At 38.0% G+C, this 15,987-nt stretch overlaps 1 protein-coding gene and 1 pseudogene across 15 annotated transcripts in view; one reads left to right on the top strand and one right to left on the bottom strand.

Moving 5' to 3' along the window:
* The window catches only part of LARP1B (La ribonucleoprotein 1B), a 94,309-nt gene that overhangs the window by 74,277 nt on the left and 4,045 nt on the right, over positions 1-15,987 (bottom strand). For 9 of the 15 annotated variants that reach the window (XR_004968225.1, XR_004968226.1, XR_004968227.1 and 6 more), the window contains exons 2-5: positions 12,230-12,288; positions 11,790-11,849; positions 9,950-10,139; positions 3,193-3,333 (exon numbers count right to left, since the gene is read on the bottom strand). Coding sequence is in view for 12 of the 15 variants with exons in the window: in XM_036313234.1 (XP_036169127.1) it covers positions 3,193-3,333; positions 9,950-10,139; positions 11,790-11,849; positions 12,230-12,288 (450 nt within the window). In the remaining 3 variants the exon portion in view is untranslated. Of the gene's footprint in view, positions 1-3,192; positions 3,334-9,949; positions 10,140-11,789; positions 11,850-12,229; positions 12,289-14,970; positions 14,990-15,987 lie in introns of those variants that run through there. The other 6 variants (XM_036313235.1, XM_036313238.1, XM_036313246.1 and 3 more) reach the window with 5 other exon arrangements.
* Positions 12,393-12,898, top strand: LOC118658160 (annotated as a pseudogene).

Genomic DNA, 15,987 nt, shown 5'->3' with positions numbered 1-15,987 from the left:
GGAGCGGGGAGAGACAGAAAGAAAGATCGATGTAAGAGACACGTAACAATTGGTTGCCTTCCAAACCCACCACGACCAGGGCCAGGGATTGAGCCTGCAAGCGAGGTGTATGCTCTTGACCAGAATCAATGCCAGGAGCCTTTAGCCCAACGGCTAACGCTGTATCCACTAAGTCAAACTGGCCAGAGTGTAGTATTACTTATAATATGCAAAAACTGGAAATAAGTCAAATATCCACAAATATTTGAATTGATAAAGGGGTATATCCAGTCAACACAAAACTATTCTGCAATAAAGATGTAGAACTATTGACGTCTGAAACATTACCGATGAATCTGTAAAGCATCGTGTTGAGCAAAAGGACACACAAGAATACAGAATATATATTATATAATTCAATATATATGAAATTTTAGAAAGGGCAAATCTAGCCTGACAGAAAGTAAGTACATTAGTGGTTGGGATAGTTAACAACAATTTTAGTGCATTTTAATATATATGACTTATAGGCTCAGTAAAGTTGATTTTTTTAAAAAAGGATCCAGAAACCACCGAGAAAAGGCTCCCAATAGTCAAATGTGAGACAATTTGAGTATCAAATTAAATAATCATGGCCATGGATCATAACTCACTGGAAAAATTTTTTAAAGAGTCCATAAGTTCATTCTGATAATAATGGGAAGTTGTTTATGGTGGAATGTCAACTAATAAATATAAAAGGAATAATGCAGCAAGAAAAAAAACCAACATTTGCAAATGTTGTGGTAATAACTGAATCAGGTAAGACTCATCAATGAAAACTAAAGTGCAGATAACAAAATGCGGAGACAAAGAAACAGGACAAAATTGTCAATGGAAGATATAGAGTTCAGAACCACACTTTTAAGGTCTCTCAAGAACTGTTTAGAAGCCGCCGATAAACTTAATGAGATCTACAAGAGGACTAATAAGACCCTCGATCTTATATTGGGGAACCAACTAGAAATTAAGCATACACGGACTGAAATAACGAATATTATACAGACTCCCGACAGCAGACCAGAGGAGCGCAAGAATCAAGTCAATGATTTGAAATGCGAGGAAGCAAAAAACACCCAACCGGAAAAGCAAAATGAAAAAAGAATCCAAAAATGCGAGCATAGTGTAAGGAGCCTCTGGGACAGCTTCAAGCGTACCAACATCAGAATTATGGGGGTGCCAGAAGATGAGAGAGAGCAGGATATTGAAAACCTATTTGAAGAAATAATGACGGAAAACTTCCCCCACATGGTGAAGGAAATGGACTTGCAGGTCCAGGAGGCGAGGAGAACCCCAAACAAGGGGAATCCAAGGAGGACCACACCAGGGCACATCATAATTAAAATGCCAAGAGCAAAAGATAAAGAGAGAATCTTAAAAACAGCAAGAGAAAGAAACTCAGTTACCTACAAGGGAATACCCATACGACTGTCAGCTGATTTCTCAACAGAAACTTTGCAGGCCAGAAGGGAGTGGCAAGAAATATTCAAAGTGATGAATACCAAGAACCTACAACCAAGATTACTTTATCCAGCAAAGCTATCATTCAGAATTGAAGGTCAGATAAAGAGCTTCACAGATAAGGAAAAGCTAAAGGAGTTCATCACCACCAAACCAGGATTATATGAAATGCTGAAAGGTATCCTTTAAGAAGAGGAAGAGGAAGTAAAAGATAAAGATACAAATTATGAACAACACATATGCATCTATCAACAAGTGAATCTAAGAATCAAGTGAATAAATAATCTGATGAACAGAATGAACTGGTGATTATAATAGAATCAGGGACATAGAAAGTGAGTGGACTGACTATTCCTGGGGGGGAAAGGGGTGTGGGAGATGCAGGAAGAGACTGGACAAAAATCGTGCACCTATGGATGAGGACAGTGGGTGGGGAGTGAGGGCGGAGGGTGGGGCGGGAACTGGGAGGAGGGGAGTTATGGGGGGAAAAAGAGGAACAAATGTAATAATCTGAACAATAAAGATTTAATTTAAAAAAAAAAAAAAAAAAAAAAAAAAAAAAACTAAAGTGCATGTGAAAAGTCTTAGATTTCCACATCTCAAAGTCTTGCCCCACAAATAAAACTAATTACAAAGGAGAAAAGAATATCTATAAATTAAAAAAGCCTGCCGAGCCGGCGTGGCTCAGTGGTTGAGCATCAACCTAAGAACGAGGAGGTCACTGTTCAATTCCCAATCAGGGCATATACCCGGGTTGCGGGCCCCAGCTCTGGTAGGGGGCATGCAGGAGGCAGTCAACCAATGACTCTCTCTCATCACTGATATTTCTATCTCTCTCTCCCTCTCTTTTCCTTTCTGAAATCAATAAAAATTATTACACCCTTGAGTACATCAAATTGAGTGCTCAAAGAATCACCAGTAAGATGATAAACTAAGATCATGTGCAGCTCCTTGTGATGCTTGAAGAAGAAAACCATTAACTTTTGCAGTATTCCTGACAAAAATTCATAAGCCAATCTGATCATAAAGTAACACCAGAAAATCCAAAGTGAGGTATATCTGTCCTGCAGTCTTCAGGAAAAAAAAAAAAAAATCAATGTTATGAAAGACAAAAGCAAAAGAACTATGCCAAACTAATGGACATTAAAGATAAAAGACAGTTAAAAGCAATGTGTGATCTAGATTAGATCCTAGAAAAGAGAGGAGGAAAACTACCTGTAGACAGTCACACTGTTATTACTGTTTTTACGACATATATTCTGAGGGTATTTAGGGTTAAAGAGAAACAATGCCTGGCCGTGACTAGTTTGGCCCAGCGGTTAGAGTGGCGGCCCTCAAACTGAAGGGTCTCGGGTTCAATTCCCAGACAAGGGCACTTACCCAGGCTGCAGTTCTGTCCCATGTCCTGATATGCAGGAGGCAACCAATCGGTGTGTCTCTCTCACATCAATATTTCTTCCTTTCTCTCTCTCTCTCTCTCTCTCTCCCCCTCCCCCCCGCCACCTCCCTCCCTCCTCTCTCCCTAAAAATTCAATGGAAAAAATATCCTTGGGTAAGTATTAAAAAACAAAAAAAAAGGAGGAACAATGCCTGCAACTTACTCTCAAATAGTTTATACTATTCATGGTAATTAAAATAATAAGCAAGAAACTAATAATAATAAGCAGTAAGACATAGTGTCTTAGTCATTTTTTCCCTAAGAGTGTATCTTACTTCGTGTATCATTTCTCCTATTATTATGTGATGATTTATTTGTTTCAGGTTGACATCTTGAGCAGTTCCGGGATCCTGGTCTTTCTTGACTATCTGGTCTTACATCATCTAAGTGGAGTGGTACCCACTTGTGCTTATTAGCTAGAAGAAAACAAAATAAAATAATTTAATGACAACACAATTTTTAATAAAACTAATTTTGAAAGGTCTCTTGAGATATCTCCTCACACCTGTCAAAATGGCTATCATCAATAAATCAATGAACAAGTGCTGGCAAGGATGTGGAGAAAGGGAACCCTAGTGCATTATTGAAAGGAATGCAGATTGGTGCAGCACTGAGGAAAGCAGTTACTTCAAATAATTAAGTTAGAACTGTCTTATGACCTAGAGATTCCTCTTCTGGGAATACATCCAAAGAACCCAAAAACACTAATTCAAAGAAATATATGTATCCCTATGTTCATTGCATCATTTACAACTAGAGGCCCGGTGCACAAAATACGTGCACTTGGGGGCGGGGGGGAGTCCCTTAGTCTGGCCTGTGCCCTCTCACAGTCCAGGGGAACAGGCCTAAGTCGGCAGTCGGATATCCTTAGCACTGCTGCAGAGGCGTTAGAGGCTCCCATTACTGCTGCTGCACTTAACAGCCGTGAGCCCAGCTCAGGGCTTCTGGTTGAGCAGCACTCCTCCTGTGAAGTTCGCTGGTGGTCAGCGCGCATCATAATAACCAGTCGTTCAGCCGTTAGGTCAATTTGCATATTAGCCTTTTATTATATAGGAGGATAGCCAAGATTTGGAAGAAGCCCAATTGTCCATCAGTAGATGAGTGGATAAAAAAACCTGTGGGCCCTGACTAGTTTGGCTCAGTGGATAGAGCGTCGGCCTGCAGACTGAAGGGTCCCAGGTTCGATTCCGGTCAAGGGCATGTACCTTGGTTGCAGGCATATCCCCAGTAGGGAGTGTGCAGGAGGCAGCTGATGAATGTTTCTCTCTCGTTGATGTTTCTAACTCTCTATCCCTCTCCCTTCCTCTCTGTAAAAAATCAATAAAATATAGTTTAAAAAACAAACAATAAACCTGTGGTACATTTACACTCTGCAGTAAAAAAGAAAGGAAATTTTACCCTTTGCATGATGGACCTGAAGAACATTGTGCTAGGTAAGTGAAATAAGCCAGTCAGAGAAAGACAAGTGCCATATGATTTCACTTATGTGACATTTAATGAACAAACCAAACTAACAAGCAAAATAGAGACAGCTCTCGTGGGTGGGTGCAAAATCGAGAGTGGGGGAGTGGTGAAAGATTTGAGCAAAAAAGAGAGAACTTACAGGGGATGTGCAGGAGGCAGCCAATCAATTATTCTCTCTCATTGATGTTTCTCTCCCTTCCTCTCTGAAATCAATAAAAATATATTTAAAAAAGAAAAAATATTAAAAGACTATATTTTAATTAAATGAGACTTAATTTGTTCTTAAAGGGATTATCTCTATAATACCAAAATAATTTTCTTCTCACACAGCTCTTTAAATAAAGTATTTTCTGTGAATAATTCTAAAAATCAAATGAAAATTCAGTGATGAAGTATCACTGGAATTCTTTTGCTTTTAAGTGAAATGCTCACTTTTCTGTTTAATACTAATAGATAAAGTGTTCAAAAATAGTACATGTACACACTACTCCTATCTAATACTTGATTCTTAGATTTGAGAATGGGGTATACCTGATAGGACATTATAATGTACACATTTGAAAGCTTGGATAGTGATTCAAAAAACTTTTAGTTTGAAATCACTAAAATATGGATAAAATATTGATTATTGATTTATTCAGCATTAATACTAATGAAAAAGGCTTTTCAAAATTAAGTGTAACAGGTATCTAACAGCATTTGACAAATCTTGTTAAAGGTACTACTCACATTTCCTTATTTTTTTTTTAACATGTGTTTTTACTGATTTCAGAGAGGAAGGCAGAGAGATAGAAACCTCAATGATGAGAATCATCAATCCGCTGCCTCCTGCACACCCCACAGGGGATCAAGACGGCAACTCAGGCATGTGCCCTTGACCAGAATCAAACCCGGGACTCTTCCGTTCCTAGGCCGACACTCTATCCACTGAGCAAAACCGGCTAGGGCCATTTTCCTTACTTCTTTAAGAGAAATAAGGAATTTAACTTTCTTGTTGACAAAAAGATAATGTAATTCTCAAGATGGCCTATTCGTGGCTGTTATTGGGTATATGTAATGCCTCCTTTTTCTGTCCCTAGCATCTCATCAGTCCTGAGGGATTCAGCTGCCTCCCAGGGTGATTACAGGTTGTCCTGATGATGATCTATTCATCTATCTAAATGATCGCCATTGATATGCCCAGGGTTGAACTCATGGGAAGAGGTGGAAATGGAGCAGCTGGGTCCTGTATACTACTGAAAAACCTCCAGAGTTAAAAGGTACTGTTAACAGTAACCTGCTTTGCTTGTCCACTCAAAGGTCCAGCACCTTCTCTGGGGCCCAAGAATGATTTTGAAGGAAAGTGTAAGTTGTATTTCTGCTCAACTTCAGTCTGAAGTTAGAGGTCTAAAAAAAGAACAAAGCCTGTATAATGGAATCCAACTCTTTGAAGACGAGAATTTTCAAGCAAGTTCTTGTATAATCTAGCTGTTTAAATTTTCAAATAATCATTTCCATTCTTTAAAAAAGGTTCTTTTTATCTTTAAAAAAAATAATAAAAGATGGCCTATTCGTGGATTCCATAGTCAAGGTTTCAAAATGTTTACTCTTCTGTCCAATATATATATATTTTGACCAAACAAAAAGACTCATGAGCAATGGAAACACTATTAAGGTAATTAAAGGAAAGGGAATATTATTGTGCTACTACAATACTGATTTCCTATAAAACCTACAAAAACAGAGACATGAGTAAAGAATAGGAAATAATCTAAAAACTCTTTAAAGACTAAATTCTATCAAGAGATTCTTGAGCATAACCAAGCCTTTTGTTTAAAGATAAAAATGTGTGCCTGGCTGGTGTGGCTCCATGGTTGAGGGTCAATCTATGAACCAGGGGGTCACTGTTGGATTCCCAGTAAGGGCGCATGTCCCAGTTGTGGGCTTCATCCCTAGTAGGGACTGTGCAGGAGGCAACTGATCAATGATTCTCTCTCATCACTGATGTTGCTATCTCTCTCACTGAAATCATAAAACATTTTTAAAAAATGTATGCTCTCAGAAAGTCAATTCATGGCTTGAGTACATGAATCATTCTAACTATAAACACCCAGATTTTAATGTTGGCTGATAGTTTTAATTGAAGCAATTAACAAGGAAAACAAATCTTAGAGGAGGATGACAGGTCTGCCACCTTTTTGTTATATTTTGCATATAATAAAATGCAAATCGATCGAACAGTGGAACGACTGGTCACTATGATGCACACTGTCTTCCACCAGGAGGAAGACACTCAATGCAGGAGCTGCCCCCTGGTGGTCAGTGCGCTCCCACAGGGGGTGCACCGCTCAGCCAGAAGATCTGAGCTGGGCTCATAGCTGGCAAGTGCAGCAGCAATGGCAGGAGCCTGACAGCCAGCTTAGCCCACCACCCAGTGGGGGAGGGGGGAGTGGGCCTAAGCTGTCAGACATCCCCCTCTCCTGCCTCCAAGGCAGTGCTAAGAATGTCTGACTGATGGCTTTCGTACTGCGAGAGGGCACAAGCCAGGCTGAGGGACACCTCCCCCTGCCATGCACAAATTTCATGCACCAGGCCTCTCTATAAATAACAGTCAAAAAGACTACCTATGTGTCTAAGAAGCATGAAAAAGTTTTAAGAACTGGGGAAATTTTTTTCTCATAACCACATGGTTGTAGTATTGGCACCACCTTTGAGCAATTAGCCTTGGTTCATTGTACCAAGTGAGCCTAATGCTTACCCTGCAGCTAAGGACTAGATAATAGTTAAAACAAAAATCAAGTAAAGTGCGTAATACATGTAGATTGCTACTTCCATTATTAAAGAAGTTCGCTGCTGACTACTGCATTATGAAATGTCCCCTATCATGCCTTATAACCTCCATGAATTAAAATGATTCAACGGCCCTAACCGGTTTGGCTCAGTGGATAGAGCATCAGCCTGCGGACTGAAAGGTCCCAGGTTCGATTCTAGTTAAGGGCATGTACCTTGGTTGTGGGCACATCCCCAGTAGGAGGTGTGCAGGAGGCAGCTGATTGATGTTTCTCTCTCATCAATGTTTTTAACTCTCTATCCCTCTCCCTTCCTCTCTGTAAAAAAAAAAAAAAATCAATAAAATATATTTTTAAAATAATAAAAAATAAAATGATTCAACATCTTCCGACGGAACTCAAAATAATTCTAAGCTTGAACCCTGCATGTTGACTATGCCTACCTCTCCAATAGCATCTCCTGCCACTCTCCAAAGTTCACCTTGCCTCAGCTATGACCTTCTGACAGTTTACAGATTTTTTTCTGCCAAAAGGCCCCTGTAGACACTTTTACCTAGGCTCAGAACACTGATATATGGTTTTACAAAGCAGTTAAATCATAATGTGTCCCTAGACACATGAAAAGTTCTGAAAATATGGAAAAGGATGTAAAGACAGCATTTTTTTTTTTCTTCAAAGTATAATGAGGGCACGGTATGAGGGAAAAAAAGGTGACCAAAATTGTTCTCACCTTTCTCTTAGAAAAACATTTTCTCAGAACTCCCTGAAAGACAGGGATCAGTTGCAATGCAGATTTAAAAACAACAGTTAGCCCAGCCAGCATGGCTAACTGGTTGAGCATTGACCTATGAACTAGGAGGTCATGGTTCAATGCCCGGGTTGTGGGCTGGATCCCCAGTATGAGGTGTGCGGGAGGCAGCCAATAAATGATTCTCTCTCATCACTGATGTTTCTATCTCTCCCTTCCTCACTGAAATCAATACACTAACTTTACACAACTTTCCTATCATGTATCTATACCAGGGATGGGCAAACTTTTTGACTAGAGGGCCACAATGGGTTCTTAAACTGGACCGGAGGGCCGGAACAAAAGCATGGATGGAGTGTTTGTGTGAACTAATAAAAATTCAAAGTAAACATCATTACATAAAAGGGTACGGTCTTTTTTTTTTTTTTAGTTTTATTCATTTCAAACGGGCCGGATCCGGCCCGCGGGCCGTAGTTTGCCCACGGCTGATCTATACTCATCTCTATTAAGTCCAACTTCATTTCATTCTCACATTTTAAAAAGTACCAAAAAAAAAAAAAAAAAGGAAAGCCTAATAGTTCAGAAATGAATGCTACAAAAACATATGTTACCAGTTGCAGATGGTATCCTGAAGAAATTCAAAAATACTCATTGGTGACTGACTATCTGGAATCTATTGATTAAATACAACTCTTCATTACTACAACTTTCTTCCAGAAAGTAAGACTAAATTAAACATATAGATAAACTAACCTCTCTTTCACTAATTACTTGACTGAGCCTCATTCTCACTGACATTTTCACCAGGGCCACATAATTTACAACAGCCAAGACATGGAAAACAGTCCACTGACAGATAAATGGATAACAAAAATGTGCTGAATGTAGTGAATGGGATAGCAAGAAGAAAATCCTATCATTCGCAACAGCACAGATACACCTTGAGGGCATTATGCTATGAAATAAGTGCAGCCCTAACCGGTTTGGCTCAGTGGACAGAGCGTCGGCCTGCGGACTGAAGGGTCCCGGGTTCGATTCTGGTCAAGGGCATGTACCTTGGTTGCGGGCACATCCCCAGTAGGGGGTGTGCAGGAGGCAGCTGATCAATGTTTCTCTCTCACTGATGTTTCTAACTCTCTATCCCTCTCTGTAAAAAATCAATAAAATATATATTAAAAAAAAGAAATAAGTGTGAAAGATAAATGTTGTTTGATCTCATTTAAATGTGGAATCTAGAAAAACTGAACTCAAAGAAAAAACACAGTTGGGGAATGGGAGAAGATGATCAAAAGCTACGAACTTACTACTATGTAAGTTCTAGTGTGCAATGTACAGCTTAGCAAAGATAATTAACAATACTGTATTATATATTGGGAAGTTGCTGAGAATAGATCTTAAAAAATTCTCATCTCAAGAAAATAAATTGTGCCCACTCAGTGGTTGAGTGTCAACCCATGAACCAAGAGGTTACTAGTATGCCGAAACCGGTTTGGCTCAGTGGATAGAGCGTCGGCCTGCGGACTGAAAGGTCCCAGGTTCGATTCCGGTCAAGGGCATGTACCTGGGTTGCGGGCACATCCCCAGTAGGAGATGTGCAGGAGGCAGCTGATCGATGTTTCTCTCTCATCGATGTTTCTAACTCTCTATCTCTCTCCCTTCCTCTCTGTAAAAAAATCAAGAGAATATATTAAAAAAAAAAAAAAAAAAAGAGGTTACTAGTTTGATTCCTGGTCAGGGCACATGCCCAGGATGTGGTCTTGATCACTAGTAGGGAGCCTGCAGGAGGCAACTGGTCTATGTTTCTCGTTTCTCCCATCGATGTTTCTATCTCTCTGTCCCTCTTCCCTTCTCCCTAAAATTTAAAAAAAAAAAATTTTTTTTTAAACAACAAAACAAATTTTTTAAAAAAAGAAAAAAAATGACTATGAATTCATGGATGTTAAACACCATGGTAGTCATTTTGCATTATATACATACATCAAATCATTGTGTTCTATTCCTTAAACTAATACAATTATATCTCAATAAAATATAAGTTATAGATGAACAAACCTTTCCTTCGTTGATTATTTGACTGAGCTTCATCCTCACTGGTATTTTCACCAGGACCATCTAGTTTTGTTTCCCGGGTCTCTTTGCTCTCACTGTTATTTCTCTTTTCAACTTTGTCTTCTTTTTCTTTCTTATTTTGTAGCTTCTTATTTCCTTGGTTGATGACACTCTGACACTGCAAAAAGTATTTCTAAATGAAATAATTTTCATGAACATTTTCACTAACATATCCAAAAATCTGTGGTAATATGCCTTACCTAAATATTGCAAAACAAATGCCAATTTTTAAAATACAAAAAAACTTCTTTTCAAAAGGCACTGTTGAGAGAAAAGTTAAGCCATAGATTGGGAGAAAATATTTAAGTAACTGATAAAGAACTTGAATCCAAAATATACAGGGTTTGGCAAAAGAAGATTTACATTTGTTCATATGGAAAAATATTTAATAAATAATACAATAATAAACTGTTCTGTGTACTCACAGCTGTAAACCTGCCTTTGCCCAGCCCTGTATAATGAGCTCTCAAAATGCAATAATGAGAAACAACTCAATTTTCAAAAAATTAGCTAGAGTTGAACAGCTACTTCTTTAAAAAGATACACTGAATGGCAAATGTATATGAAACGGTGCCTGACATCTTTAGTTAGAGAAATGCAAATTGAAACAACAATTTGATACCACTACACACCTACTATAATGACTAAAATTAAGAATGATCAGCTGGTGTCATTTTGGGGCTCAGCCCACCTGGTTTTCCAGATGACCTAATAAATTTATAATTCTTTAAAAAAAATGAACAATGAGTATTAGTGGTATGTGGAATAACTAGAATTCTCATTACACTGAGAGTGGGAATAAAAAGTTTAGTAGTTTCTGAAAAAGCTAAACAAATAGCTACCATACAATCTAGCCATTCTACTCCTAGGTATCTACCCAAGAAACATGAATGCATATACCGATTCAAAATTTGACATACAAATGTTAATATAACAGCTTTATTTATAACAGCCAAAAAAATAAGTACAATCAACACAAATAGGTGAATGGACAAACAACATTACACTCATACACTAATACTCAGCAATAAGAATGAACTACAGATACAAATATCACACACATATTTGCAGTTTATGTCATTCACATACCAATTAAGCTGTTTAAACTAATATATACTACCTACAATTATACACCACACAAATTACAAACAGCAAAGTGCACAGTGTCAAATGAAAACATGTATAACGACATATGCTAATCCTATAAAACTTCTCTTGATACAATATCTGAGAAACATCTTTCAGAGCTTCTTTCATCATTAAAATCCCAGCCGGACCGTCACAGCTCAGTGGTTGAGTGTGTAGACCTATGAACCAGGAGGTCACAGTTTGATTCCCGGTCAGGGCAACATGCAGGTTCGATCCCCAGTGTGGGGTGTGCAGGAGGCAACCGATCAATGATTCTCTCTTATCATTGATGTTTCTCTCTCTCTCTCTTCCTTCCTCTGAAATCAATAAAAAATATATATTTCTTAAAATTCCATTCATTGAACACTTATTGATGAGTGACATACATTTATCATATGTGTACATGTATATAGTTAGCACTTCAACACATTGGCAATATTATAATTCAGAAAAACAAACAGCATAAATTCTGAAATATAAAATGAATGGGCTTTAGATACATTATATGAAAATGGGCAAAACTATGAAAAGGGTAGCTACTGAGTTTAACAGTTCTTTATTAATGTAATTCTCTAAATTTGAAGTAAAATAAATTCTGCATGTTGAAGTGAGAACCTTTTCCCTATATAGAAAAAAAGCCTTAAACAATACTCACTCCAGTGTTCACTAATTCACTTGGTGTTGGCCAATTCGCCATATCGCTGAAATCACTAGCCTAAGAAGTAATAAATAGGTGTTATGTCTGCAAATTAGAAATTTTAAGTAGAAAAAATATTTTCTAAAGGTGAAAGCAATTTTAAAAACCACCTACATTCAATTTATATGCAGGCATTTGCCAAATTAATCCAAGTTTTCCAAACATTAGAACACTGAAACAATAAGGCCTTGGCCTATCTCTAACACTATTTAATGACACTGACTAAATGAATATAAATAGGATTAACAGAAGGGAGTTTGTGTAAAAGCTACAATTCTGTAGTATATTAACTTCAAATTACCATAATAATACAACTATAAGAAAAATTCACAATATAAGAACAGTGATTTTTAAAATTAATATAGAGTACTAAAGAACTTCTTTGTGTAAAGACCTACCTTGTTGGATTTCTTTGTCTTGAGTTTTCCTGCTTTTATAATTTTTGGGGAACTGAGCTCTAAAAAAAAAAACAAACAAAAAAAACACACACACATAGAATTGTTTTTACAATCACTTCATTCAATATATTTAATACAGTAACCTTGTATCTTGGACACCAGCATGCCATCCAGACTGAGGAAGACCCAGAAACTTCCAGGCCATGTGAGCCACAGCTATGGCTGCACTGACACAGGAAGCCCCCGGGAGGCCGAGGTAATGCTGGTGGCTTGCATAATCACAGGATCAACTTTTGACAAATATCACCCTGGTTACTTTGGGAAAGTTGGCATGAAGCATTACCACATAAAGAGGAACCAGAGCTTCTGCCCAACTGTCAACCTTGATAAACTGTGTACATTGGTTAGTGAGCAGACATGGGTAAATGCTGCCAAAAACAAGATTGGAGCTGCTCCTATCATTGATGTGGTGCAAATGGGCTACTACAAAGTTCTGGGGAAGGAAAAGCTCCCAAAGCAGCCAGTCATTGTGAAGGCCAAATTCTTCAGCAGAAGAGCTGAGAAGATTAAGGGTGTTAGGTGGGGGCCTGTTTCCTGGTAGCTTCATAACCTTTGGAGGGAAGTTCATAAAATGCTCAGACGTGCTTTGAAAGGGGGGGGGGGGGGGGGGGGAGTAACTACTAGAATACCAATTTAAGTAATAAAATCCAAATGAATTTTAAGTAATAAAATTCCCAATAAAATCCAAAGTTCTGAGACTCAAATTCCTAATAAAGGAATCATCTACATTTCAGCAAAGGTATATATATTCAAATTGGTCTTCGGTGTTCAAAGCAAGAGGTGCAAAATATAGTTTACTTAAACTGAGACTTATCTTTTCTCTAACAAAACATTAAAAATGAGAAATGTAGTATATTTCAATACAGTGAATTTAGTAACTCAATTCTCAATGGGATACATTTTTTTTCTATAAAATTAATACATGCTCATCAAGGAACATCCAGAAAATAAGTCAGAAGTCTTCAAACTGCCAAAACCGGTTTGGCTCAGTGGATAGGGCGTCGGCCTGCGGACTGAAAGGTCCCAGGTTCGATTCCGGTCAAGGGCATGTACCTGGGTTGCGGGCACATCCCCAGTAGGGGATGTGCAGGAGGCAGCTGATCGATGTTTCTCTCTCATCGTGTTTCTAACTCTCTATCTCTCTCCCTTCCTCTCTGTAAAAAATCAATAAAATATATTTAAAAAAAAAAAAAAAAAGAAGTCTTCAAACTATTTGTCCTTGAAAACAAACAAATTTGGCAGCTATAATAAATTAAGCCATAGCAAACAGGTCTCCGTAAAAAGTTTGCACAAGAGTATCATGGAGCCCTAACCGGTTTGGTTCAGTGGATAGAGCGACGGCCTGCGGACTGAAGGGTCCCAGGTTCGATTCCGGTCAAGGGCATGTACCTTGGTTGCGGGCACATCCCCAGTAGGGAGTGTGCAGGAGACAGCTGATCGATGTTCTCTCATCGATGTTTCTAACTCTCTATCCCTCTCCCTTCCTATCTGTAAAAAATCAATTATATATATATATATATATATATATATATATATATATATATAAAAGAGAGTATCATGGAATCACCACTTGTCCCCACTGTAAATAAGAGCACAGAAGTGAACAATAATACATATTATACTGTCTCCAAATGAAGTTTCACAGTCTTTTAGTTGGCTTCACCACTTGGCAAGATAACCAAAGAACAATGTCATCTACCTAAGCATGACCCACAAAATAGTAAACCTTAAAAGATTAAACTTGGGATCTGCAACACAGTAATAATAATTCAGCAAAACATGAATCCCAAAAATTATGGCAATGACCAAGTCATAAAATAAAAGTATTCGAATTAAAAGCCAGAAGCAAATTCAAGTAAGATACAGATGGTCCCCAACTTATAATAGTTTGGTGAAAAAGCGATAAACATTAGGCAGAATTGTACTTCCAATTTTGAATGTGAGGTTTTCCCAGGTTAGCGATATGCTATATAATACTCTAGTGGTGCTCAGCAGGGGAACTGCAGCTCCAAGTCAGCCCACACAATCACGAGTATAAAAAACCAATACTCTACAGCAGCGGTTCTCAACCAGTGGGTCATGCCCCCTTTGGGGGTCGAATGACCCTTTCACAGGGGTCGCCTACCAGTGGTTCTCAACCTTCCTAATGCCGCGACCCTTTAATACAGTTCCTCATGTTGTGGTGACCCCCAACCATAAAATTATTTTCGTTGCTACTTCATAACTGTAATTTTACTACTGTTATGAATCGTAATGTAAATATCTGATATGCAAGATGTATTTTCAGGGGTCGCGACCCACAGGTTGAGAACCGCTGCAAAACACACATGTAATTACATATTGTTTTTGTGATTAATCACTATGCTTTAATTATGTTCAATTTGTAACAGTGAAAATAGCAACGAAAATAATTTTATGGTTGGGGGTCACCACAACATGAGGAACTGTATTAAAGGGTCGAGGCATTAGGAAGGTTGAGAACCACTGCTCTACAGCATAGGAAATGTATTTTCGACTTAGAATTGGTATCAGTATATAACCCCAATATCATAAATCAAAGACCATCTGTACTTACCACAGAGGGATGAAGGACAAAAGTTGAAGATGTCACCAGGAATGGGCTTTCAGGGATCTTGAATACTGTAATGATTCTATTTCTAAAGCAGAATAGTGTGCCCTACCTGATTTGGCTCAGTGGATAGAACGCTGGCCTGTGGACTGAGGGGTCCCAGGTTCCATTCTGGTCAAGGGCACATGCCTGGGTTGCAGGCTCCATCCCCAGTGTGGGGTATGCAGGAGGCAGCCAATGATTCTCTCTTCATCATTGATGTTTCTCTCTCTCTCCTTCTCCTTTCCTCTATGAAATAAATATTTAAAAAAAATAATAAAGCAGAATAGTGAATACACAAGTATTTGTTTTATTCTTCTTTATACTTTAGGCACACATATATGTGTAGACATGTGTAAATATGCATAAGAATAAAATAAAAAAATTATACAGAGTGGTAAAAAAAATGGGCAAGTAGAACAAAAAAAAATGGGGGTAGAAAAAAAACCAAAAAATCATATTTGCCTGAACATTATCTACAATTTCACTGAAGCATGTTTTATAAATACTATGTTTTATGAAGTTATATAATATAGTACATTTGGGGAACATTTCCCACAGGAAAATTAAAAACATGTCCCAAAATAGTGCTAAGTCAAGTAAATTAAGTAGTAAAATTACAACAACAAAGAATCTGAGTGATCCAAAAAGAAATACAAATGGTCAAACATGAAATGGTACTCAATTACACTAATAAATAAATGCACTAAAACAACAAAACATTTTTTCACCTATCATACTGGCCAAAAAAAAAAAGAATGCCAAGTGCTGGTCAGCCTATACAGAAATGGACATTTCCCTCAAGTTGTTGGCAAGAGTGTGTAGTAGTATAATCTTTTAATGATAAACTGTCACTTAAAATATAGTATATACCTTTTCCCCAGCCAGTATGGCTCCTATGCACCAGGAGATCACAGTTCGATTCCCAGTCTGGGCAGATACTGGAGTTGTAGGCTCTGTCCCCAGTCATGCAGGAGGCAGCCAATCAATGATTCTCTCTCATCATTGATGTTTCTCCCTTTCCCTTCCTCTCTGAAGTCAATAAAAATGTCATATATATATATATATATATATATATATATATATATAC

Source organism: Myotis myotis, unplaced genomic scaffold, assembly GCF_014108235.1.
Source record: "Myotis myotis isolate mMyoMyo1 unplaced genomic scaffold, mMyoMyo1.p scaffold_m19_p_6, whole genome shotgun sequence".
Classification (NCBI taxonomy): Eukaryota; Metazoa; Chordata; class Mammalia; order Chiroptera; family Vespertilionidae; genus Myotis; species Myotis myotis.
Note: the sequence above shows the minus strand (reverse complement) of the source record. Positions and strands in the feature narration are given on the sequence as shown.